General features: G+C 40.8%; 1 protein-coding gene and 1 long non-coding RNA gene across 2 annotated transcripts; one reads left to right on the forward strand and one right to left on the reverse strand.

The window, feature by feature from the left end:
* Positions 1 to 276: 276 nt before the first annotated feature.
* Positions 277 to 27,845, reverse strand: LOC140908968 (uncharacterized). The gene is made up of 3 exons (XR_012158032.1): positions 27,774 to 27,845; positions 3,369 to 3,726; positions 277 to 1,344 (listed from the first exon to the last, which is right to left on the reverse strand). It is a non-coding gene; the product is annotated as an uncharacterized lncRNA (long non-coding RNA).
* Positions 6,832 to 22,663, forward strand: LOC140908203 (nephrocan-like). The gene is made up of 3 exons (XM_073335158.1): positions 6,832 to 7,020; positions 11,618 to 12,519; positions 21,064 to 22,663. The coding sequence occupies exons 1-3, from the start codon at positions 6,832 to 6,834 to the stop codon at positions 21,509 to 21,511; spliced, it is 1,539 nt and encodes a 512-aa protein (XP_073191259.1). The 3' UTR covers positions 21,512 to 22,663.
* Positions 27,846 to 27,972: the final 127 nt, after the last annotated feature.

The following is a 27,972-nucleotide window of genomic DNA, read 5'->3' on the forward strand; positions in this document are numbered from 1 at the left end:
CTTGAACAATCAATCCAAGGCTCACCTGCCACCTGTCCTCATTTCCTGCCCCCTCCTCAGCTGCAACCCCCTTCCCTATCCACATCCTCCTCTGGCCCACAGTTCTCTGTCTCTGGCTCCTCCGGACCTGATACAACAAAGGTTTTGTTTAGACTGGTTTTGGTTGGCTGCTGACTATTTTGCTGTGTTCATTGTAAACCTCCCCACAAAAACAAACAAACAAAATAAACCCAAAACATGTTATATTATAATGGCGACAACTTGTAGCAAGCAACATGAGTTATTATATCTTTATTGCACTGGTGTACAAAGAAACATCAGTAGTGGGGTGTTGCCAAAGGCAATGGCATTTGAACAGTCTCTCAAACTACCCGTGTAAGCATAAAGAGGCTGCCTGGAAATCCTCTCATGGTTTTTTTTCTTTATTGTTGCACATGCATTGTAATCCAGACTGCACATCTACACAAGGAAAGACATGAAAATGTTCTTAAAAAACCTTCTCCGTTTGGGACCCCCAAAGATTTAATGGACTATATGCACTCCCTTGAGTAATGCTTGACAAATTGAAACCATTTTGACCCACATCACATCAATAGTTTTATCTCTAGTTCTGTGCAAACAAACAAACAAAAATTACCTGGAAACTTTTTGAAAGATGACAATTTTTTCAGAGTTTATATCTCCACAACCCCTAGCTCATTTGATCCAAAAAATTAGGTCACTAACCTTACCCTGCACCTTTCTAAGGCACACCAAATGTCAAAGAAATCTGATTCAGCACATCAATTTTAAAGGACTTAAAAAGGATTGTGTTACACCTTTCTCTGCTAGACTAAAGAGTCTGTGGGAAAACAAACATAAATTAGAGCAGCCCTGTGGCTACTTTAATGTATTGCAGAGGTCAAGCAGGTTCCTGGACAGCCCCATAATATAGGGGTACATAGGTGATGTAAAACCACTTTCTCTCCTCCTCCCTACTTCCCCTATTCTTGCATAAAGCTTAGCTCAGATAGCCCATAGCAGGCTTTTAGAGGTTTACACACACTTTTCTCAGCTTTAAATGTCTACCCAAGGTGCAGGGCAGCATAGAATCAGGACCATGGTGTTTTCACATGGAGGTCAGCTCCTCTGGAAACTTTTGTAATTGCTGAGTGCCCAGCTGTAGATGCCTCTGTAGCATATGCCTATGTCAAGGCCACCTTCTGTGTGGTTACTGCTAACTTACTGAAACAGTTCATTTACTCTAATTGTGTGTAGTTGTACAGTTGCAGGAGTACAGACTCTTGATTCCAGCTTCAAGGGGAAGCGAAGATTGGGTGCTGGCATTATCAACATGGGAGAAACCTTGAGAAGATAAAACAAGAATCTCATACCATAAAAATGTAATTAGGCTAAGTGACGAAAATGTGCTTCTGTGAAGCACTTTATGGGGGAAAATGCCTCCATCCACACAAACATTTATGAGGCCATATATTTTAAGGTGTAGCTATTAAAAACTTCTGTTGCCTAAAAGTGAGACTTAGTGGATTTTCACATTTTAAATGCTTGTCAATCTATGGACTCAATGAGAATTCTTTATTTGAGTCCCTTTTATTGACTTGCTAACCTTGGATAGTTCCTTGGATGTAACAATACACTTATTTCTTCTATGAAGAAATGTTTAATACTTTTGCGTCTCTTTTTACACAGAGATAATTCCATAATTTCATAGTCATAGGATAGGACCACCTTTTTTCTCTCAAAAATGTTTCCTACAGTACATTTCTAGACTTCTTTACACAGATACCTTTACTTTCATTCACTTACTACTTTTTCCACCTTTGACTCTCATTTTGATTTGAACTTCTAAAATAATTTAGTAGTGGGAAAAGGCATTGGCTTTTACAGCCTAGGAGAAAGAAGGCTTCTCTTTAAATACAGAACAGGTACAGCTTGGCCAGTGGCTGCACAACCTCCCCAGGCCAACATGCCAATATGCCTCAGCCCTGAGCTAGCTGGAGAACAAGAATTCTGTTTCATGAAAAATTTTGAGGTTTTGACATTTTTTTCCAGTCAGATGAGGAATTAAACCAAGACCTTTTGAATTTTTTTAAATAAAAAACAAAAATAAACAAACCAAAACAGATGGAGGGAGAGTGATATGGAAAGCCACATTCAACTCCCTGATATGCCTGATTTGGCACAGGGCTATGAACCTTCACATCCCAATTATATTTTATAAACACAGTTATTTTTAATATTTAACATGAAGAGCCAGAACTGGATTTCTGTGGTCAGCAGGTTTTGATTTGAAAATTTTAGTTTTTGATTTAAATCACATACTGTGTACTATTTTCCTGTGACTGAACATAATGACAGTTTACGGGTGCTGTCATTCTTCTTAACAGAAACATCAGTGTGGGGAATATCATGCTTTCAGTTTTACTCCCCACTGAAAGCAATCTCGAGTTCTGCATAAAAATTGTTGGCATTAAATGGCCCCTACTGATTTACTTTCTTAATGTGATATCACAAAATTGCACAATTTACTGAGCCAGTGGAGTTACTTACACATTAGAAATTTCTGAGCTGTTTATTTACCCTCTAGCTTAACTCACATCTTCCTGCTTGGCTTATAAGTACAGTCCCCTGACTCCTATCCCTGATTCTGATGAGAGATAAACATCAAGTGACAGGTTTTTTAGAAAGAAAGGTATTTGCTTTTGCGGAGACATGTTGGACTTCCATGAGAAAAACAGATATGACAATGATCTTTCATTGGATCATCTTTGATAGGTAGCACATCTAAATAATAGTCCAGTTACTGAAAGCAGAGTTCACATTAATACCTAAAATAATTATTTTTGATTAAATCATTGCAATAAATATCAAATTAATTAATGATATACCATTAAAGTTTCCCTTTATTAATTTGGGGTAGCAGGAATTACATTTGCTGCACAAGAAAGTGAGAGGCCAAGAACTTTGAACCTTATTCATATTTCACACTGTTTTTACAGTGGTGTAACTCTAGCTTAATTGGAGTTACTTTAGTTCTGATTAGCACCAGTAACACTGCATCCCTGAGCAGAAACCATTCATTGTTAAATTATATGTGCCAGACTGGGATGATATTTTGAGGTTGACAAATACTCATATCAGATCATAAACATCCTTGTCAATGGTGACCTATGTCAATATTTGAACTAACTCACCAGAAGTGAAAGGGTATCACCTGCTAAAAATGCTTGAAGTACATGTCATTATAAAGAGAGGTTTTACTATTTTACCAGGGTTCTTTGACCTTTTTAGGAAAAGTAAGGAATAAGAATCTGCACCAAAATATGCTAGAATGATTGCCTTAAAACTTCTTTGCAAATTCTACTCACCCAAGGAGAGCTTTCAATGGACAAATAAGATGCTGTTCGTTTGATCAATCACTATTGCAAAAGTCAGGCAAAACTTTCTGCATAAACTGGCTTATGTTTATGCCTGTTTTACAAGGCTGTTTTAGAAATAGGCTTTTTTCATCTCCCGACCCTGGGTTTAGTAGATGCTGGGAATGCCCTAAAGGTAGTGTGCTTGGCTTCAACTCAGCACCTCAAGTGGAGATGATGTAAAGTAGGAAGATCCTCAGGTCTCCAGTAGCAATTATGGAAGGCCAGTATGTGTTCAGTGTAACACCAGCTCCATCAAATGGACATTCCCAGTTATAAGCGGCCAAATCAATCTGATGTCATTTTCTGTCTGGAAAAAAATTAGGCCTATCAGTATACATGTGAATAGGGAAAGGTAGTTCACCCCAAGCCCTTCAGATGATCAGATTATCCTTGAAGCATGAGATTTAATACCTTTTAGCTATCATTTAGCTTACTTAGCATCAGAAATTGTTAATGGTCAAAATATCAATAGCTTTTAAAAACTCCAGATATGGCATCTGTTTTAAAAGCTTCCAGGTGGCAGTGAATTTCACAGGCTATGTATGGCAGAAAGAAATATTTCCTTCTATTGGTTTAAGTTTGCAGCCCTTTAGTTTTATCAAGAATTGTTTAATCTCCCTGCCTGATCTTCAAGAGGATTCCTGGATAACTTACATACATCGAAGGATGTCCTTTTATTCCCTCTGTGTGGACTTATACATACATGTCCACAGGAGAATATAATCAGCTACCTTATTTTTCCCTTGATCTAATCTACACATAGCATTTCTACCATCACTGCTGAAAGCTCTGAACATGGAAATAAACAGGATGCGACTATACATTTCAGTGGTTCATAGGACAATGACATTGTTGCTAGAGATTGGATAATGTTCTATAAACCTTAATTAGTATTCTTACTTTTATATTGGTGTAGGTGTGCACTGTCCTCACTGTATGATAAAAATAAACAGTTTACCTTCTCCGAAGGACTAACAGACTAAGCACAAGCTGAAACGATCCAGAACACTACAGTATACAGACATATACACACCAACACCTTGGTGAGACTCTTCAGCGTTAATTGCACTGTTAACATTTTGAAAGAATTATCACATCCTCTGCCTTCTCCCCAAAATTAAAAGAGAAACTGAATAAGTAGTGAACTCTTAACATTGTGGAACACACCTGTGCTAAGGAGCTAAAGTAACATAGATATCTCAGGGCATAAAAGGCAATAATTGCCGTCTTTTTCTTTCATCTTAATTAAGGTTGAATGTTTCCAGGCTAACAGGTCTGTTTCATTTGTGTATAATTTCCAAAAACTTTCACTTTGGGGCTGAAATTGTCCTGCCTGGTCTCTTTCTGAGGATGCTTTTTAAAAAACAGTAATTTTGAACAAAAATGGGCTAGTTGTTTTTCAAAGTGAAGGGTAAATATATATACACTTTTCTCATGATAAGAATTGTTTGTAGACATTTTTATAAAGTTCTAGTGCCTCGTTGCTTTGTGGTACAAACATGAAAAATTGGCAGGAAGATAGTTCTTAGGTAAGACACATGCCTTGTGGGGACCTGGTGAAAACCCACTGTGATTTAGTCAAACTGTAAGGGTTTAAAAATATACTTATATTTGCAATGTTTTTTTATATATAAAATAATCAACTGTCTCCCAACATGCCATTGGCACTGTAATGTATGTGGCACACATAAATATATAGGGCAATTTCCTAGTCAGTGAGTGAGTTCTCAGTGACCTGCTGACCCCAGGCAAAAGGGCATAAGAAAGTTGAATGGAATTTCTCAGTCAGTATGTGGAATATAATATGACAGTGTGTCTGGAGTGAAGTGTGCCTCCATATTGTGAAGTGCTGAAAACAGGTGAAATAAAATGGATAAAAAATTAATGAAATTCTTCACAAAATTTTTAAACCCTTCACACACTTTTAGTTGACACAGCAGTTTGGCAGCTTCAGGAGAGAAGCCAAGGACTGAATTGTCTACTGAGACTGACTTTCTCACTTCTAGACCTTACTTCCATTGAAGTAAAAGGAAATTTTGCTACTGAATTCAGTGAGAGCAGGATTGGGCCCACAGTCCCTCCAAAAACAGAGTTGAGCCATGCTTGCTGGAGCAGGGTGAGGAAATTTGCATTGTCACTGCGTGAGTGCTACTTTTTCTGTAGACTTGTCTCTGTGGCTGTTAATGGATTACCACTCGCAAACATTATCATTTTATAGTTTATAAAGACTTTTGTGGGTAATGCTGAGGCAAGAGAAAAAACAAAGACCCTGTTACAGATGAGGATGAGGTTTCTGCTGTCGACAAGAAGAATTTACAGTAGGTAAATTAAGGAATACGCCACTGACCTGATCATGCCCACTCAAGATCCACAAACAGAGGGGAATCCCAGACGGATTTTCCCCTCCTTTGTGTGGAGGGAGAATGGGCCAAGGATGGATCTTGGCTCTCAGAACAGGGGGAAAGACTTACAGATTGTTCCCCCTCACTTGCACCAGCCTACAGAGCTCAAAGCAAGAATGCAACTACTCAAAACATAACTCCTTATGGATCCCAGAGCCAAAAGTTATTGAATTGTCCTCACAGCTTGTTCTGCAGGGAGCACGGAACAACTGGTGAGAAAACTCCATACGAGGAAGCTCAGAGTCTTCCTCTTTAGCTCCTATCCACTTGCGATGAGACAACTGGGCCTTAAATTATGAACACTTTCTTGGTCCTATACCACTGGAAATGTGGTAAAAGCTTTAAAATGTTTCACAAAAGAATGAGGCAACTTTCTCCACATTATAGTTAATGCAAACCAAAATGTAATTAAAAATATTATTTTCATCAAACTTTAAAAGAACTTGTACCATCCAGCATCACTGAACTGCATCAAAAAGTTCAGAAGTTAATTTGGTGTGTTTTTTTTTTTAAAAAAAAGGCTACTTGTTTTCATGTAAGTAATGTGAAGGAAGGAAAAAAAGGCTTCAGTATCTGTTTTGGGTGGAGTGTTTTTTTTTTAATGTTTTAAATACAGGGTCACAGAAGATACAGAGGTTTTATAGCCCACTATAAAACAGCTCTTTATCTTTTTTCCACTAATTCTATGGTGTCACATTTAACAAAACTAGGAAACTGCAGATAATATGGATGTTTGCAGATTAGACATCAGGCAATAAATAACACTAATTTCACAGGCCTACAAATATAAAGGTCCCTTATCATTGTTTAAGCCTCTCACTCTTTGTAATGCTTGCTAACACTTTAACCCAGGCAAATTAAGGTATTGTTTTTGCTGCCTTCTCCCATAGACAAAGCACACAGTCATAATATCCTTTTATCAGATTTCATGGTATAAAAGGACTTCTGGTACCTAAATTCACACTGTGTTGCTGTTAACAGGGATGGTTTCAGAGTTCCTGTTTTGGAAGATGCATTTGTCTTATGTTTTACTCATTTTGTTTCCTCTTTACAATGGTATAAGTACCACCTGCCCCAGAAGATGCAATTGTGACTCTACACAGTCAGTGCAATGCTACAGGGTCCTACAGGTACCTAGAGAGATTCCTGCTACCACCAGGCGGCTTTACATCAGCCACAGCAAAATCAAACACCTCCAGGTAGGATAAATCCCAGTTTAAATAACTTCCATTTTCAATTTAAATCAGACGATCCATTATGCTTCTACATGGTGGTGACTTCAAAGTGAGAGGTTTATTCCAGCTGCTAATGGTTAGGTACAATTGTGCCAGGTCTGTATTTGTTTTTCCTGTTCTTTACTACTACTACTACTAATTATTATGTTGTTGTTTCCATAACCATGGTATCTGACCCCATTTGTATTGCTTGGCTAATTTATGTGATTAATGATGTTGATCTTACATATATACGTTTTATAATCAATAAAAGAGAGCCAAATCTTAATCAGTTTTTAAACAGTCAAACTCCCATTGACTTCAAGAGCTACCTTATATCTTCACTTAGTAGGAATGGCATTCTCTTAAATGCAATTAATTCCTTCTTTAGCTAAGTCAAGAGGCTTAACAAAATAAGAGAAATTTCTGTGATGAATATAACGGCAGCACTTTCCTGTGAATAGTACATCTACTATTAAAAACGGCATAGTGAGGGTTTGACGACTCAGGGCCTGATCCTGCACTTCTGAAGTCAATCATGACTTTTGCATTTGATGTCAATAAAAGCAAAATTGGGCCCTGAATGATCTTACTAAACAAGAGCAATTTATAAATGAAGTTGCTACCTATTAATTATTGTGGTGGTCATAAGCAGTAAGAGGTTAAAAGAGTATGACTCAGCTCATTCTGAGGTTCACTAGGCATTACTGATTTCCTGTAGTTCTGTACAAAAGTCAGTACCACATGATGCTTTATTGTGGCACATTCTGGAGTAGCTTCTCTTTAGTCCCACTGCAAAAATATTGCTATAATAAATCCAACTTACATGGATAGAAAATAGGGAAATAAAACCATCTGCATTATACATGCTGTATGTGCCAATTGTGTATGACTAACTTCCTAAGAAATTGTCTGTTTAAAAGATACATTTTTATTGAGGTTCATATTTTGCTTTTATTCTCAGGATTCAGTAAACTGGGCTAATAATTTCTTTGGAGCAATGTCTGGGATTCCTGTTGCTCAGACTGTTGAATAAACTCTATTTTGAGAGTAATATTGCAGTTTAGCCATATCATACAGTTCACTTTTGCTGTTTCCCAGCCATTATTAATCCACCAAATTCCTTTGTCATAGATCCAATATCTAGAAGAGTCAAAGCTTACCTGTATACTTTTGTAGCGATATAGCCCAGTTAATTAATTCCTTCTGCAAACATGTCTGTTTGCTCTTTATTAAGAAATATAACAAAATACATGTGAAAGAAAAATAGTATTTACATTTCAAGACAAGTAAGAAAAATTGATGGCTCTTTATCAGTTTAATTGCCCATTTCTGTCGACTAGTATTCAGTTAATAGTAGCAAAGCAGACTTGGACTATGCCTTTCAAGAACACAGGTATTTTTTATGAGACATTTAAATGTTTGCGGTGAATATGTAAGACACTCAACTATGTTGCAGTGTAATGAAATAAATGCCAGCAAACTATACCTGAAACCATCTGATAAGGCCCTTTGTCCTTTTATAAATTTCCTGAGCTGAACAATCAGAATGCCTTACATTTACTATTAGGTTTGCAATAAATATGGTATAAATATCTTTATTCTATCAGGCTGTAATTATCCAGGCTCTTTAATTAGGATTACTCTGAGCTACTACATACAGTATATATTTCACTTTTCTTTCCATGTGACAAACTTTGTTTAAACTAAAACTTAGGCCCTGATTCTCTAAGCACTTATGCCCATGTGCTTAAATTTACATATGTAAAGTTACATATGTGCGTAATCCCATTTGGCGCATATGTAAGTGTTTACAGGATATGGGTCTGAATTCCCATATTTAAAATAAACGTGCTTTTTTTCTATGGCAGCTTTAAAAGAAAGCTAACTTTTTTTATTCCTTATCTTTCTCACTTTATTGAAACAAAGACTTTTTTAAAAATTGAATGTACATTTAATCGTTTATGCTGTTTGTTCCACCTTCTGCATTTTGCTCAGCTTGAACAGTGACTCTAGACTGGTTGCTTTCATTTTAATTATGACCATTTCTAATTAGATTAATATATTGTTTGCATCTACTAGCATGATGTTGTTCTTGGCCCATACTGCCCAGAATTGTTTAAGAAGAATTTGTTTCCACTGACATAAAAGTAATAATGAAAATGTTTTTATTCATATAAAGCTTTGTAAATCCTTGTTTTCACAAGATCTAAATTTTTGACCTCAAACTTGTTGACAGTGTCACTTCAAATTAAAGTCTGCCTAGCTAAACAATAAGAAGCACCATGTACCAGGGGAAACTGATATTATTTCAAATATGTCTTGGCTTATTGACTTTCATTTGTTTGGTGACTGCAAAAAAGGATACATGTGTAAGTGTCAGGAATAGAACTACAGAGAATGATACTACCAAAGCATACTAAATGGATGCAAAAGAAAATTATAATAATCTATATTAAGAACCATAATATCTTTCATCAGAGAATGAAGGTCTGTGCATTGAAAAGAAATAAAAAAATACTTATTTACTTAACTCTCTCACTTAATAAGATGAAAATTAAGCTTCTTAGAGATTTAAAGTAATCAACTTAGCAAAAGCAGGAAAAAGTTCACTTGGACCAGACAAACAGACCAGATATGTCAAATTTATGAAAGTTCAGATTTAGTTTGATCTCAGTATGAAGGGCCTCCATAAACCCTTATGACACACAAGTAGTCCTTGCTCATCTAAGTAATGCCATTTATTTCAATGGTACTTCTTTTGATTAAGGGAACAGGCTATTTTGTGGTGGTAACATACTCACTAAATTAAAATGGGGTTGATGGGAAAGGTTCCGTATTTATACTTTTTCAATGACTCCATATGAAATTTGTAAAGTCAAGGAATGACTTTGCAAGAGACACAGTTGGAAGATCAATCCTAAGCAGTTAAAAGCTAGTTGACAATTTTGATGAGAATGCAGAGGCAATATAAAATCTGGCTCAACCTTCCATAGCTGTATAAAGTGTCACTCGGTGTTGTTAATAGAAGTAAAACTTGGGTTTTGGAGGTAAAGTAAACTGATCTGACTCAAGGACACACAGGGATCAGATATATTGAGTAAAACAGTGCATGGTTACAGCCATTTTTCTGATAACTGCTTTACTTTAAGATTCACAATGAAGCTGTATGGCTGTATCCTGTCCTGGCAGGCTCAAGGAAGAGAGAGCACAGATGCTACCCAGTACATCCTCTGCAAACAATTCTATTGGCCAAGGCAGGATTTGACAGGGAAGGGTCAGATGGATGTGCTGTGGAGCATGTTTTGCTGTTCCTCTGAGTAGGAGCAAAGTGTGCCTCTAGCTAGTGAGTCATTTGGAAAAATGATGTGCATGTGTAGAATTAGCCAGACACCTCTCTCTAGTGCTCTTGAGTACTATAGTGAGATCTCTGCTGTGTGCATGGGTGGAGCGAGGAGAAAGACAACTATCCTCATACTTCCCCCTTGTACACTAGGGCAGGATGTAGTTCTTAGTCTGAAGGGTTTTTTGGTTAATCCCACTAAATTCATTCTTAAAAATCGAACACCTTACGTTGCATTGTAGTGTTACTCAAGCTTTTAAAGCTACTCAGCACCATTGCTTAAGGAAATCAGTGTTCTCTGAGAATTCCTGGATTATTTTTTTCAATTGCTTCTCATATCTCCATGTTAAGGGGAACTGCCACAGTAATTTAAGTCTCGTTAATTCAGCATACAAAAAGAGCATTGTAAATGAGAGATCTCCACTAAAGAAGAAAAAATAATAAAATAATCAGCATTATCCTACTTATGAAATTCACAGCTGCATCTAAGCTTCATTTACCACTGATAAACATCTGTTTATTTCCGACTTATGAAAATTCAGTGGAAGTAGAGATAAGCACGAGCTGGAACATTCATTTTCAAATCTAAACTGCCCTCAAGTTCAGAGAGCTTGGATCTGGGGTTTTGCTTTGGTCCATCTCAAAATGTAAGTTTTATAAAATTGAAACACTGAGGGCTAGATTGTGGTTCAGAGCCAAAGCTCATGGTAGGGAGGTGTGTGATGAGACTTATCTCCTCCTCCGGCTTCTGGACAGCATCACTGCTCTAGGAAAGGATGGAGTATGCACTTCTATCTGCACCAGGCAGCTCTGCTGGCCAGCAAATGGGGGAGAGGGACAGGGGTTACCTTAAAACCATCCATTACAGTGACTTGTGCCTATACTGATGCTAGTCATGAACATGCACTGGGCTACCCTATCCAGGAGTGCAAGGAATGCTATTTATCTCCCATTGCCCCAGACATGTGCATCTGCACAGAGCCAGCCACAAACTGGATCTAAATAATAAAGTACCATTCCAGAACCGCAGACAAACAGCAGTTGAAATGTACATGGCTACAATATTATCTGTATTTATTGTCTGTTGTTTTCTCTGCAGTTCATCATTAATCATATTGTAGGAATAAACATTAGCAATAGTCAGATCATATAGAAAAGTAAAAGCTAGTAAGGAGGTTCCATAAACTGGATAATATATTATCACATTAATTTGTTTTGTTTTTTTCTTTTTTCTTTAAGATCTCTGACTTCAACAGAATATCTTGCCTGGAAGAGCTTATCCTGTCTTGCAGTGGAACAGAATCAGTAGAAGATAACACCTTCAAAGCTCTGAGCACCTTGAAGATCCTGGAACTCTGGAAGAATAAACTAAGGCGCATACCCACTTCCCTCCCATCCAGCCTTGAAGTATTAAAACTTGGTGACAATTCAATTAGTGTTCTGCATGAGTCAGACTTTGAAGGTTTAAAGGAATTAAGGGTGCTTGACATTCAAAACAACTTGATTTTGGCAGTCTCTTTCAGCACACTTTCCTCCCTTTGCAGTTTACAGAGTCTGACTTTGGATGGTAATAATATGGAATCTGTGTCAGGGCCACTTAAGCTTCCCAAACTGAAGTATCTGAGTATGGAGAATAACAAACTACATTCTTTCTCAGGCAGCTTCTTTGCACCACTCCAACATTTACAATTTCTCAGATTAACTGGCAACCTTCTGACCAAGGTCCCTCTTAACCTGCCTAAGTCCCTGCTTTCATTAAAACTAGAGAGAAACCAACTCAAAATGATAAGATTTCGAGACATGAAACACCTGGAAAACCTATCTGAGCTTTTCCTCTCTGAAAATCAGCTCTCATCAGTTGATGGTGCCCAGCTTCTTCCTAACTTAACCACCCTAGAGCTGTCCAGGAATCACCTCCAAACCATGCCACTCAGACTATCAGCCAGACTACAGAAACTTGACTGTAGCAATAACTTCATTCAGAGAGTGACAGCCCAGGGCTTTCAGGATCTACGAGACCTCAAGCATTTGTTTCTCGACAATAACACTGTCAGCACGTTCGAGGCTGGAGCGCTTCATGCGTGTGCACAGCTATCTAACCTAGCATTGGAACAAAACCTGCTTATTTCTATTCCATTAAGGTAAGTGAATCTGAAGACAGCTGGTAAATGAAGGTCATCATCTCTCTCTCTCTGCATGCTGCCTAACTTGGCAGAAATGGGACTGCAAATGTGGAAGCTGGGTGAGCAGCAGCTCTACTGCCTCCCCACCATTCATTTTTCAGTTTTTGGTCTCCATCAGTATGCGAGGCTGCTCTATCATGCCCCTGCTAAGATACTAGGGCTTCTTTGTTGGAGTTAAGGCTGACCCAGTGGGTGATCTCTCTCATCAGTCACCCCCTCCAGGACTCTCCTTAATTGCCCTGAAGTCCATGGCATTTCTCATTGATTTTGGGACATCCATATGTTCACTTAAACTCTCCCCCTGCCTGCTCCACAGATGTGTGTGTGTGGGAAGGAAACCCTTCTCCCTAACAACTAAAAGATCTGCAGCAAACAATCAATTGAAGTTAATAGTTACTTGGGTCCTATGTAGGTATTTAGGCAGGGATCTGTGGACCCTCATAACCTTTAGTTCAGCAGTCAGGGTATTCACCCTGGATGTGGGAGATCCTGGTTGAATTCCCCTCTCTGCCTGATGAGGAGAAGGAATTTGAACAAGAATTTGTCACCTCTCAGGTGAGTGCTCTAGCCGCTGGACTATGGGACAGTCTGCTGTGGGTCTCTCGCAATCTTTCGTGTTGAAGCCAGTCCACTTTTTATTATGACAGTATCAGAATGACTCTATAGTCTAGTTGTTAGGGCATTTACCGGAGTGGTAGGATACACCTGTTCAAATCCCTTCTCTTTTTCAAGCAGAGGAGGGTCCTTGAACAAGGGGTCTCCCACATTTTAAGTGAGTAACCACTAGGCTAAAGGTTACGAGGGAGGCTTCCTTCTCCACCCTGGTCTTTTTGTGTAGAATGAGGCATGCTCAGAACATACCCACCTGAGTGGGATTTCTCTGCCCATCTTCCTATGGTTTGCAGATTGCGCTGCGGTTTAGGTGTCCCAGAGCCTGCCTGAGTCAGCAGTGCATGTGCCCAGGGGCAGAAACTTAGGCAATTAAGGAACTCTGATTCCGAAAACATAGGCACCAAGTTAGGTGCCTACAGTGTTAAGTGGCAGCTGATTTTGTGGATCACAGTGGTGCTAAAAAATGGGACTTAGGTGCCTAAACCTCAGATTGAGGCACATAAATCCCCTTGTAGATCTGGCCCTTTTTGCACCAGAGTACCTTCACAAAGATTTTATTTTTATTTACAGCAAAATTCAGTCCTGCTAGTACACATCAATGTGGTTAAAGGGACAGTAAAAGATACAGTGAAGGATATGGAAACTTACTTTCCCTGATGTCTGCATAAAATTCCTATTGCCATCTGTAGTTGTTATGTGCATGAAAAAACACTAGCATTTCATTTATTTAAAATTTTAAGAGAACTGTCTGACTCATACTATTGGTTCTAGCTAGATTGCTTGGGAGCCTTTAATGTCCAGTCATTATCTTGAGTCACCTAGCAGTTAATAATGAAAGAGACCATTACCATCAAAGGTTTATAAACCCCCATGCTTCAAAGCATAAGCCAACCTCTAATTGAAGGAATTAGGAAGGAACTGCCTTCTGGGCAGTATATTCCATAATGTCCCACTTTGGGGTTTTTGCACATTGTTCTGAAGCATCTGGTACCAGCCATTGTCAGAGACAGGATATTGGCCTAGATGGACCGTGATCTGATCCAGTATGGCAATTCCTATGTTCTAAATACCAGTATAATACAATGTTATAAACCATACCAATGTAACTGTGTAATATCAGTTTCTTTAACACCACTAAACTACTACATTTCATTTTATATTTTATGGACAGGGCAAAGTAAACAATGTAATGAAACTTCGCTTGCAGCAGAGCTCCTTTAGCATCAGATTTCTGGAAGGTATTTGGTAGGAATTTTATAATTAGTGATTTAGTGGCATGTTAATTTGTTTGATTTCAGTCTAGCTTCATAGGAATGTTTATTGCTTTCTAGTTATGTAATTGCATTCAATATTGTCTAATCCATCTAATTTTTACAACATATAGTAGAGACAATTTAGGGAGAGGAAAGAGCACTCTATAATCTTTTAACAGTATAACTTTTTAAAGATATATTGGGAATTTTTATTTTTAACTCTGCAGTGAGCATAAATTCTAAGGGAGCACTTTAAAAACACAGGAGTGGAGGATGAGCAGAATTATATTTTAATTGTTTCATTTTGTGCACCCATCACTTGGTACCTGAGCGTATGTACAAAAAACGAAAATAAGACTGTGATGGTACTACAGTGATAGGATGACAGCAGCTGCCATCCTGGAAGTCTGACTATGCAGAGAGCTGGCCATAGCCCCAGTTCAATACTATAGAATGTGCTGAATGAGATTTAAGCAATTGCTTAAGGCCCAGCTGCACAGAGGTTCTTAGGTGCATAACTCCCATTTTTAGGTGCTACTGCAATCCATAATAAGATAGGTGGCACTTAAGCAGATAACTCCATAGGCACCCGAACTCACTTGGCATCAAAGATTTTATAGTAAAAGTTTGGTAGGGCCTATGTTTCTACCACTGGGCACATGTTCAGCTGCCTCAATCTAAGCATCTATGGGCCAATATTCCACTTAAGTCATGCTAAAAGAAAAGGAGTACTTTTGGCATCCTAGAGACTAACAAATTTATCTGAGCATAAGCTTTCGTGAGCTATAGCTCACTTCATCAGATGCATTTTTTTTTCCACTGAATGCATCCGATGAAGTGAGCTGTAGCTCACAAAAGCTTATGTGCAAATAAATTTGTTAGTCTCTAAGGTGCCATAAGTACTCCTTTTCTTTTTGCGAATACAGACTAACACGGCTGCTACTCTGAAAACTAAGTCACACTGAGATCCAGGAACCAGCAGAAGATAGGCAATTCTCTACTTAATTCACATGCAGAGCTGATCAAGTAGGTGTGCTCAAAGGGCTAACTCCACACAAAATAGCCTAATAGAGGAAAGGGAAAACAAACAGCTGCCTTTAGCCCAGTGAGTAGGATACTTACCTGGAATGTGAGAGCGCCCTAGCTCATGGCCCACAGCTGCCTGAGGAGAAAGGATCTGAACACAGATCAATCAACTCTCAGGTACGTGTCCTAACCCCTTGACCATGGGATGGATAGTCTTATATGGGTCTCCCTCCATCTCTCATATTGACGCTGTTCAATTTTAATTAAATATTAATTGGGTCAGAGAGTGAGACTCACTCCATAGTCTAGTGGTTAGAGCATTTACCCGAGAGGTAGCAGATCCTTTTCAAATTCCTTCTTATCAAGCAGGGTCTCCCACATCCCAGACGAGTATCCTAACTACTGGGCTAAAGATCATAAGGGAGGTACTGTGTCTCTCTTACTTCCCCATAGCTATGTTGTGTGGAGTGAGGCAGATACCTAACTCATTCTTATCTAAGCCACCCGACTCCAGGAGATGCGTGCCCAGATCTCAATAGCAAGCAGAGATAAAGTCTGGGCTGCAGGAAGAGACCCAGGTGCCTATCTCTGTGAGAGAGGTGGGGCTTCAGACACCCCTCTCATCAGCATCTCCCATTAGCTAGCTTAGGTGGATCCCATTCTTAGGGGCCTATGTCTCCCCATGCATTGTATAGGGAGCCTAGGTGCCTCACTCAGGCTTTGTGGACTGCTATGTTGTTCCAGTGATTTTCTAGCCACCTAAAATCCAGGTGTTCCAATGCCTACATCCCTTTGTGGATCCAAGCACAAATGCTTTTCTGAAATGGGTCACCTGAAAGCAGCAATGTTACTTTCATTGAGCAAGCCTCTGGGTTTCTGTCGCCTGCCTGACCAAGTCTCAAGAGTGGGGAGGGATACTACCAGTTCATTGCTCTGTGTGATGGGTGAGGAGGAAACATGACTTTGACTACATGAGGCAGAAGGGAACACTCCCAACTCTCCCTAGACTCCCTGCAGATGGACGGGGGGGAAAAGTTAGTAAGAATAAAACTGCCCTAAGCAGCAGTTGTACCATAACATATACAACTACCTCCAAGGCTCTTGCTGCTGGTGCTACAGCCCTGGATGAGACCCCCCCCCCCATCTCCCACCCCCCATCAGCTCTTGCAGGAAGGGGTGGGAATGCTAGAACTAGCCAGATATCACTTCCAGCTGCAGCATAGCTGTCACAGTCAGCCTTTGATGCTGTGTGGATCTCCTGATAGCAGTAGGATCAGCTAGATACTTGAACACAGTTACTCTTTTAAAATAAACACTACTTAAGACCAAACAATATGGCCACAAAAACTCAACCTGACTTCAATGTGACTTAAATTAAGCATGTGTTTAAATCTTTGCTGGATCAGTACCCTACACTGTAATCTCTTTGGGGTAGGGACCTTGAGTGAAATCCTAGTCCCATTGAAGTCAATGGCAAAATTCTCAATGGCAAAACTGTTTCAGTGGGACCTGGATTTCATTCCACATTATCTTTATTGTATGTCAAAGCAACATGCATACCAACTACCAGCATAAATCATGCTTTTTTTCCAAATATTTTGATCCTGGTAACACAAGCAAAAGGTAAGATTGGAATCTTACCAGTACAAAGCATATGGAATAATCCATTATTCTCTCATCTGGGTCCTTTAGCACCATAAGACCACATTTTACAGCCTTATTCATGCAAAATTCTCACAGATGTCAAAGGGAGATTTGCATCAGTATGACAGCAAGCTTTGGCCCATGGTATAATATTTAGCCTCTCACAGATAAATACTTCTACATCTGAATATCCCAGTGGTACCTCCTCAGTTATTTTCAATGATAGATCACTGCAGTACAATATACTATCACATCAACATTTGGTGTTAGTGGAGAGTTGCTGCTCAGTTATAAATAATTCCGGTTAAAATTCTTTATAATTCCCAAAGAAATGATATGTAACAGACTTCCTTTAAATCTCATATTGCCACTCTTCACCTCAGCAGGTTGGGCACCAGAATAGTATATTTTCTTTTGGATTAATTTAGGATTGATTTAATTAAAAAAATTTCTATGCCAAATTAACTTGCTTATTAAAAAGTTTTCACCAACAGAGTGGGATAAAAATAGAAGATAAAAAATGAATAGTATAGCTTCTTAAATATAAGCTCACAAATCGGGTAGAATTAGTGGGGGAAGCAAAAGTGGATGGGAATCTGGGAGGCAGTGACCATGAGTTGGTTGAGTTCAGGATCCTGACGCAGGGAAGAAAGGTAAGCAGCAGGATACGGACCCTGGACTTCAGGAAAGCAGACTTCAACTCCCTCAGGGAACGGATGGCCAGGATCCCCTGGGGGACTAACTTGAAGGGGAAAGGAGTCCAGGAGAGCTGGCTGTATTTCAAGGAATCCCTGTTGAGGTTACAGGGACAAACCATCCCAATGAGTCGAAAGAATAGTAAATATGGCAGGCGACCAGCTTGGCTTAATGGTGAAATCCTAGCGGATCTTAAACATAAAAAAGAAGCTTACAAGAAGTGGAAGGTTGGACATATGACCAGGGAAGAGTATAAAAATATTGCTCGGGCATGTAGGAATGTTATCAGGAGGGCCAAATCGCACCTGGAGCTGCAGCTAGCCAGAGATGTCAAGAGTAACAAGAAGGGTTTCTTCAGGTATGTTGGCAACAAGAAGAAAGCCAAGGAATGTGTGGGCCCCTTACTGAATGAGGGAGGCAACCTAGTGACAGAGGATGTGGAAAAAGCTAATGTACTCAATGCTTTTTTTGCCTCTGTTTTCACTAACAAGGTCAGCTCCCAGACTACTGCACTGGGCAGCACAGTATGGGGAAGAGATGGCCAGCCCTCTGTGGAGATAGAGGTGGTTAGGGACTATTTAGAAAAGCTGGACGTGCACAAGTCCATGGGGCCGGACGAGTTGCATCCGAGAGTGCTGAAGGAATTGGCGGCTGTGATTGCAGAGCCATTGGCCATTATCTTTGAAAACTCGTGGCGAACCGGGGAAGTCCCGGATGACTGGAAAAAGGCTAATGTAGTGCCAATCTTTAAAAAAGGGAAGAAGGAGGATCCTGGGAACTACAGGCCAGTCAGCCTCACTTCAGTCCCTGGAAAAATCATGGAGCAGGTCCTCAAAGAATCAATCCTGAAGCACTTGCATGAGAGGAAAGTGATCAGGAACAGCCAGCATGGATTCACCAAGGGAAGGTCATGCCTGACTAATCTAATCGCCTTTTATGATGAGATTACTGGTTCTGTGGATGAAGGGAAAGCAGTGGATGTATTGTTTCTTGACTTTAGCAAAGCTTTTGACATGGTCTCCCACAGTATTCTTGTCAGCAAGTTAAGGAAGTATGGGCTGGATGAATGCACTACAAGGTGGGTAGAAAGCTGGCTAGATTGTCGGGCTCAATGGGTAGTGATCAATGGCTCCATGTCTAGTTGGCAGCCGGTATCAAGTGGAGTACCCCAAGGGTCGGTCCTGGGGCCGGTTTTGTTCAATATCTTCATAAATGATCTGGAGGATGGTGTGGATTGCACTCTCAGCAAATTTGCGGATGATACTAAACTGGGAGGAGTGGTAGATACACTGGAGGGGAGGGATAGGATACAGAAGGACCTAGACAAATTGGAGGATTGGGCCAAAAGAAATCTGATGAGGTTCAATAAGGATAAGTGCAGGGTCCTGCACTTAGGACGGAAAAACCCAATGCACAGCTACAGACTAGGGACCGAATGGCTAGGCAGCAGTTCTGCAGAAAAGGACCTAGGGGTGACAGTGGATGAGAAGCTGGATATGAGTCAGCAGTGTGCCCTTGTTGCCAAGAAGGCCAATGGCATTTTGGGATGTATAAGTAGGGGCATAGCGAGCAGATCGAGGGATGTGATCGTTCCCCTCTATTTGACATTGGTGAGGCCTCATCTGGAGTACTGTGTCCAGTTTTGGGCCCCACACTTCAAGAAGGATGTGGATAAATTGGAGAGAGTCCAGCGAAGGGCAACAAAAATGATTAGGGGACTGGAACACATGAGTTATGAGGAGAAGCTGAGGGAGCTGGGCTTGTTTAACCTGCAGAAGAGAAGAATGAGGGGGGATTTGATAGCTGCTTTCAACTACCTGAAAGGGGGTTCCAAAGAGGATGGCTCTAGACTGTTCTCAATGGCAGCAGATGACAGAACGAGGAGTAATGGTCTCAAGTTGCAGTGGGGGAGGTTTAGATTGGATATTAGGAAAAACTTTTTCACTAAGAGGGTGGTGAAACACTGGAATGCGTTACCTAGGGAGGTGGTAGAATCTCCTTCCTTAGAGGTTTTTAAGGTCAGGCTTGACAAAGCCCTGGCTGGGATGATTTAACTGGGAATTGGTCCTGCTTTGAGCAGGGGGTTGGACTAGATGACCTTCTGGGGTCCGTTCCAACCCTGATATTCTATGATTCTATGATAAGCGCTTTAGTCATATCATATATGTATAAAAAAAGAAATGAAACTGACCAGTCTAGTTTCATGTCCAAGGTGACTGAGTACAAAAGTAAATAAGCAACATATATGGTGAAAAGTAAATCATATTTCATACATAGTTGTTTGCAGTGTTGTTGTAGCCATGTTAGTCACAGGATATGAGAGAGACAAGGTAGATGAGGCAATATTGTTTATTGGACCAACTTCTGTTGGTGGAAGATACAAACTTGTGAGCTGCACAGAGCTCTTCTTCAGGTTTGGGGAAGCAAGCAAAGTGTTCTTCCCCAGACCTGAAAAGAGCTCTGTGTAGCTCGAAAGTGTGTACCTCCACCAAGAGAAATTGGTCCAATAAAAGATATTACCTCACCTAACTTGTCTCCATCAGATTTCGTTCAGTTACTCAAGTGTTTTTTAACAAAACAGGTAAGGGGCATTTCTATTTTTTTTTAAATAAAATATATTGTCATATACATGGGCAATTTCTTTTCAGGTTCTTCCTACGTGGTGTGCTCAATTTCTGAAGCTGATGCTAAACCCTTTTCCCTCCACCCCAATTTTCTAATCTATGCAACATATTGCACACATTTTCAACCAAAATCATCCAAAGAAGAGCTAGGGGAGCATGTCCTTAGGCTTCTCTAGATTTTTTATGTTTGGCACTACTATAAATTGGCCGTATGCATGTGTATGACATGGGACACCATGAATCTGCTTCTAAGTTTATTGAAAGCCCAGTTGGAATAAAATACTTTTTTCCAAATAGGACTAAAATAGCTGTTTATTTTAATTAAATGCATTCAGTATACATTAGAACTGTAATACTTTGGGGAAAACAATTCAAAGACAAAGAGATGGTGGCTCCACAGCTTAAATTAACAAATCACCCCAAAGTAAAAGTTCAGACAAAAAGCCCAAAATTATGCATAAGAATGTTCCAGGGCCACACCTCTTCCGCAGTGGGTCATATTATTTACTTAATTTTTAAATGGTGGATAACAAAGGCTGATGGCCTATCATCTATGTGTTTTGACTAATCTTCAGCTTCCCTCCCTGCATAATCACACCAGCAGAATCAGTAAGATAAATATATTCACCTTGTTTTGCTTCTTTCAGACTTCCAGATACTCTAGCCAGGTTGGATCTAAAAGGAAATGACATACAGGATGTTGGAGAACAAGAGCTAAAGGACTTGAAACAGCTCCAGGTTTTAAATTTACGTAACAACAAGATATCTGCCTTGGATCGCAAAGTCCTGGAAAATTTGCCTCGTCTCAGGTACCTGTATTTGGATGGAAACCCTTGGAATTGCACATGCGACCTTTTGAGAACCAGAAGAGCGCTGATGGCCAAAGGGACAGATGTCAGAGGAGGACAGTGTGCAGCACCAGCAGAAAGCCAAGGAGAAAGCTGGATGTCTTCCAAAAAGATTCTGCAGCGGTGTGAAGACCACCTCTCCTCAGCTGAACGAGGCAAAGAGGTCAGAAAAAAAATGAAGACTGATGATCTCTCCAGTGAAGGTGTAAACATGGATGATGATTATTATGATTATGAAATAGATTAATCATGTAACTATGATGAGCCTTAGAGCTATCTTTCTTAATTCAATGATCTTTGCAGACAAAGAGCCTGCTAGGCTACCACTGACATTTCATCTTTTATTTTATACTACAAGACTTAGTAATTTGGGGCAGGTGGGGATGTAAGGTGTTTTGAAAATTGTAAGATGCCTTTTTTTTTAAAAACTGCTTTGTGTTTAACATTACATGTGTGTAGAAAATAAGAGTACCAGTGCTAGCAGCTAGAAAAGTTTGGCACATTCAGACAAAATGGTGGCAATTAACTGAGTCTGCGAGCTCTGCATAGGGCTCAGTCAAGCACGCAAATAGTTCCATGGAAATCCTGTAAATAAAATCCACACCTACCTCACGAGATGCAACAGCTGGGAATCTGAGACTCCCCAACCCATTTAAGATGGCAGTGTTGTAATTTGCAGAAAAAGGGGCCTGAAGTTGGAAGGTTTTCTATGTGTTCTCAGACTGATATAGGTGGTTGTTCAGTACTGTTCACATAGTATTGCCTTTGAGAAATTAAATTTTCAATAATTATTTGTCCCCTTTAATTGACTTAAACCACTTCATCTAAAGATGAACTAGTTGAGGCATATCTCCAGGTGTAATCCACTTGTCTATTTTTATAACAAATACAACAAAGAGAACAGGTGAGTGGAGCTTGTTTATTGTTCAGTAACATTTATTTACAAACCAAACTTAGAGCCAGTATCCATGAACCAAAAGTTTGGGACCAAATGTGACTCAACTGTGTCCCTTTAAAGGATCACTGCTTACCCCTTTCTTAGGGAACAGGAACAGTCACCACCAGAAATTAGGCTAAGTTTGACAGACAAAATTATTGGGAGACTTTGGTGTGCGATAGACAAACAACTATTTGACCACAATGCAGGTCAAGTTGCTGTATGTAAGTATTTGGGGTTATGTATTATTCCTGTCTGTAGAGGTACAGCAATAAAAGGTGCAAACAAAAACATCCTGTCACCCAGTGTAAGAGATCCAGTATGCTAATGGAAAATAAGAAAACGAGACAACAAATTATTTAAACTTAGTAATAGGAGAGAGCTGAAATATCAAAATATTTAACAGAAGATAACACAGGGTTATTAATGTGTAAATTTCTTAAAGAAAGATTGGCTTTTTTTTTTTAAATAAGGAAGATTGAAAGTGCTGGGTTAAATAACATAAGGCTAAATTCAGAAGTGATGTAAGTTACACTTTGATAAGATTCTAAGATGAGATGCCCTCTACCCATTTTATCTTACACCTTGTTACATTTTCTTTAGGTCCTATGATATGTAAATTTGACCAGTTTACACATCTATTTGGCCTCTAATAGCTAAATTCAACACCTAGGTGAAAAAGTTATATTCTCTCACACGGTGTGTACTATTTAAATGTCTGTTATTTGGGGGGGGAACAGAAAATACAAATATCAGAATTAATATGGCTGTTTTTCCTGCCTCAAGAAGAAATCTATTTTGCTACTTCAGTTATATTAAGGTGAAAGGCCTTTCATGGGTGGGAGCGTCCCAGAATATTTGAGACAAAAGGGTTTTATGATATAAACACAAGCTCTGACATATACATGAGTGCAGACCTTATTGAATAGTTCCCAAAGTACTTGAAAACCAAACAGAACAGAAATACACAAACACTAAAAACCAGTGAATTACAAACAACAAGCTGAGGGCTTTCCTGCCAGTTCATAAATCTCAACTGATAACTGAGAAGTGATAGCAGCAAATTACTTTCCAAAGCAAACAGTCTCAATTATCCACTGTTTTCTGGTGCCATTCAGTTACTGAATAATCACTCACATTCATAAAGTCTGTTTTTTCAGGTGTCAGAGCTCAGTTATTTGGTTATGTCACCTATGCAAGTATCAATAGCATTTGTAATTAGAGCTATATGGGTCACATGATTAAATATGGTGACATGAGGAATTTGGGGTTTTTCAACTTTTTTTTTAACAAGATATCAGAGAAATAAATATTTTTGGTAGAGTGAGATGTTTATGGCAGCAATATGTTTATGCAAACAAACTTAGTGGTTACTAGGTGACTTTTATCTGCTTATATTGGATTGTGTGTTAATTAAAAAAAGGTCCAAAAGTACTTTTTCTGCATAATAAAATTATTTTTATGTTACACTAATTCTCAACCATAGTTTATAATGATAGATTCTTTTAACAATTTATTTTAAGTGCCCGTCTAGTGTTACCTCAGGGCACCCAGCCTGTCTTACTATCAGAAGGTATCAGTCTGACAGCAAAGAACTAACTTGATGGAGCTTGCTCTCTCTTTTGAGAGACAGAAGATATATTACAGGCAGTCTACAGATTTTTACAAGCACAGGTTGTAGGAATCTAGTAGACAGGGATTTCATTTGACAAACATTATTCATACAAAAAGAAAAGGAGTACTTGTGGCACCTTAGAGACTAACCAATTTATTTGAGCATGAGCTTTCGTGAGCTACAGCTCACTTCATCCATGGCATGCATCCAATGAAGTGAGCTGTAGCTCACGAAAGCTCATGCTCAAATAAATTGGTTAGTCTCTAAGGTGCCACAAGTACTCCTTTTCTTTTTGCGAATACAGACTAACACGGCTGTTACTCTGAAACCTGTCATTATTCATACAAACTGGGGTATAGTGCCAGAGTACTGAATTCAGTTGCACCTTTTGCCTTTGGATCAGAAAAATTAGGCTGATCTCTGATTCTGGGTGGGAGATACTCTTCACTTAGCTGTTGCTGAGTGCAACAAAAAAAGGTACAGAATCTGGCCTGGATCCACAAACGGACTTTTCAGTGCCTAGAAAATTATAAGAACAATAATGTGACCCATAAAGCTTGAGTTAGGTGCCTAAGCTCCCTATACAATGAAGGGAGAGAGATAGGTGCCTTAGAATGTGATCCACAAAAGGGCAACTTCCTGCCTAAGCTAGTCAATAGGAGAGGGCAACAACAGGGGGATAGCTAAGCCCCCTGCCCCCTCTCATAGGAGCTTATCTGTGTTAGCGATCCACCATCAGGAACCCCTCTCTTGGGGGCTTAGATGCCTAAGTTGTTTCTTGTGAGAATGAGTTACATGCCTGCCTCACTCAAAAAGCTACAGGAGGAAGAGGAGCAGCCCACCATATAAATGTTAGCCAAGTGGTTAGCACACTAAGCTAGGCTGTGGGAGACCCAAGTTCAGTTTTACTCCTGTCTGCATGATGAGGAAAAAGGATTTGAATAGGAGTCTCCCACATTTCAGGCAAGTATTCTTAACAACTGAGCTATCACGTATTTTGAAGGGGGAATCTGTCAGCCATAGTCTCCTGTTGAAACTGTTCCACTGAAGCCCTCTCAGGAGACTGCTATTCAAATCTTTTCTACCCCTCAGGAAGAGATGGAAATTGAATCTGGCCTTAAAGTTATAAGGTGGGTGCTGCTAGCCCCACCAACCAAATTTTGAATCAGATCTGATCTGGTACACAGTTTCTGAGCATGCCTGCTGGATCAAGCCCCACATGCAAGATAGATGCTCCTCCACCTATCTTCCTTTGGTTTGTGGATTGTTCTTACATGATTACTTGGGAGAGAAGCATCCAGGTGGTGCCCTGAGTGAGGCAGTAGTGCACATGCCTAGAGGCAGGAATTTAGGCACCAAGGGAACTTTTACCCTGAAAATATAGACACAGAGTAAGTTTAGACACATACAGGATTAGGCAGTAGTCAAGTGGGAGTTTTGTGGATTGCAGTGGTGCCTAAATCTAGGGTTAGGAACCTAAGTACCTTTGTGCATCAGGGCCTCACCGAACACAAGCCTGAGAATGAGAAGCTTCTGAGTTCTAATAATCCCACCTCTAACACTGACTCAATGGTTTTGGGGAAGTTACTCTGCCTCAGTTTCTCATCTGTAAAATGGAGATACTGACCTATTTACAAGGATGTTATAAGATTAATTACTAATATTGCAACACATTTTAAAGATGAAATACATATGAATATTAATTAATGTTTTGTTGGCCAGTTGTTTTACTATGTTCAATTTCCTACAATTTAAAAATACCACACTCTGGAGAGGTAATAAAATTACTTTTTTTAAAATAATTTTAAAAGCTCTTCCCAGCTTATCATTTTTTCCATGACTCGTTTTTTTAATACACTTCTTCCCCACTGTCTGAGTTGAGACACTTTTACTGTCAATCCTCAGTCTACACAGGCTTCCTGGGACAAGATTCGAAGGAGGAAAACATGCACGATGGACATAAATCAGCAGCCACAAGTTTTTACTATTTTTAAAAAGGAGCCCTTTTGATGCATTTTCTTTAAAAAGTGATTTTTTTTTAACCCTCAGTGAGGGTTGGGATAATTGCATAAGCACATGTGTTGGCACATCTACTGAAATATTTAAATAGTAATACCTTGTTTTTACATTGTGCTCTCAAAGTGCTTTTCAAAGGAGGTCACTATCATTATCCCCATTTTACAGATGGGGAAACTGAGGCACAACAAGAGGATGTGACTTGTCTGAGGTTACCCTGGCTCTGGTCAGCAAGAACACAACCCAGGTCTCTTATGGACCACTCCAGTGTCCTTACTTCTAGCCCACACTAGCTAAGAACCTGATGGAATTGTTGAAGATAGCAAGTAACCCAGAGGCGGCAAACTATGGCCCGCGGGCCACATCCGGCCCGCGGAACCATCCTGCCTGGCCCTTGAGCTCCTGGCAGGGGAGGCTAGCACCTGGCCCCTCCCCTGCAGCCTCAGCTCACGATGCCGCCAGCGCTCTGGCCCGCGGCTCCTGCCGGGCAGCACGGTGGTGGGGCAGGCTCCAGCTGTGCAACAGAACTGTGAGCGGTATGCTCTGAGAGGCATGGTAAGGGGTCAGTGGGAGGGGGTTGGATAAGGGGCAGGGAGCCCCGTGGGGCAATCAGGGAGCAGGGGGCGGTTGGACAGGGTGGAGGTTCGGGGGGGGGCGGTCAGAGGATGGGGAACAGGGGTGGTTGGATAGGAGGTGTGATCCCAGGGGGCAGGGGTGTGGATAGGGGTCAGGGCAGTCAGGGGATGGGGGGGGGGTTGGATAGACGTGGGAGTCCTGGGGGGCCTGTTAGGGGGCAGGGTTGTGGACAGGGGTCGGGGCAGTCAGAAGACAGGGACCAGGGGAGGTTAGCTAGTGGGTGGAGTCCTAGGGGGTGGTTAGGGGTGGGACTCCCGGGAGGGGGTGATCAGGGGACAACGAGCAGGGGGGTTGGATGGGTCCATGATTCTGAGGGGGGGCAGTTGGGGGCGGGAAGTGGGAGGGAGCGGATAGGGGGTGGGTGCCAGGCTGTTTGGGGAGGCACAGCCTTCCCTATCTGGTCCTCCATACAGTTTTGCAACCCAGATGTGGCCCTCAGGCCAAAAAGTTTACCCATCCCTGATGTAACCAGTGAGGTACAGGGCACTGCATGTTATTTAAGAATGAAACGAAGAAAAAACAGAAGCAGCAGAGAGGGGTGGAAGAGGCTGACTTTACAAATCTTACTTTCAATAAATTGGGGGGTTGGGAGGGTAACATGGTTTCTCCAAAAAACTGACACACGATGCGACCACATTTTCATCAAAGAAACAAAATCTTTCAGCCTGGATCCACAAAGGGGCTTATGCATTGCAATGCTCAGCACTGCAACACCTAACTTTTAGGCACCTAAAAATCACTTGGAACGAGAGAACATACTAGACTGGGAGCCACGAAAGAGCGTCCCTCAAGCTTTGCTCCTCTCACTGAGTTAGGTGCCTGATTCAAGGCTGATAGTGACCCACAACTGGGAGCCCCACTTCTGGCATCAAGCAGCTGAGACACCTAAAAAGAAAAGGAGGACTTGGGGCACCTTAGAGACTAAATTGGTTAGTCTCTAAGGTGCCACAAGTCCTCCTTTTCTTTTTGCGGATACAGACTAACACGGCTGCGACTCTGAAACCTGTCAAAATGAGACACCTAAGCGGTTTCTTATGACAATGAATTAAGCAGCTACCATTGCCATACCCATCAAAAGAGCGTGGGGAGAAAAATGCTGCATCCAGCCTTTTAACCGAGTGGTCAGAGCACTCGCCTGAGAGCCCCAGGTTCAGCTCCCCGCCTTTGCCTGGAGCTGGGAGAGGGGGATTTGAAGAAGGGTCTGGCGCTTTGCAGAGAGGTGCTGGACCCGCTACAGGCGATGCTCGGGGCGGCTATTCCGCAGCGGGCCGAGCCTGGCGCAGGCTCTGCGTAAAGTTCAAGTACCTGGCCCCGCAGGTCCCAGCGACCCCGGCACGAAACGCAGCGCCGCTCCTCGAAACCGGGCCGCGCTACCGCTTGCTGCCCAGGACCCCGCGAGGGGCCGCTGTGCCCAGGTCTCTGTCTCCTGCACCGGGTCGCGGCGGGCAACAACCCCACCCGGACCGTTAAGAACAAGCCCTTCCTGCTGGGCCACGTCATTCTC

Source organism: Lepidochelys kempii, chromosome 3 (assembly GCF_965140265.1).
Source record: "Lepidochelys kempii isolate rLepKem1 chromosome 3, rLepKem1.hap2, whole genome shotgun sequence".
In the NCBI taxonomy this organism is placed as follows: domain Eukaryota; kingdom Metazoa; phylum Chordata; order Testudines; family Cheloniidae; genus Lepidochelys; species Lepidochelys kempii.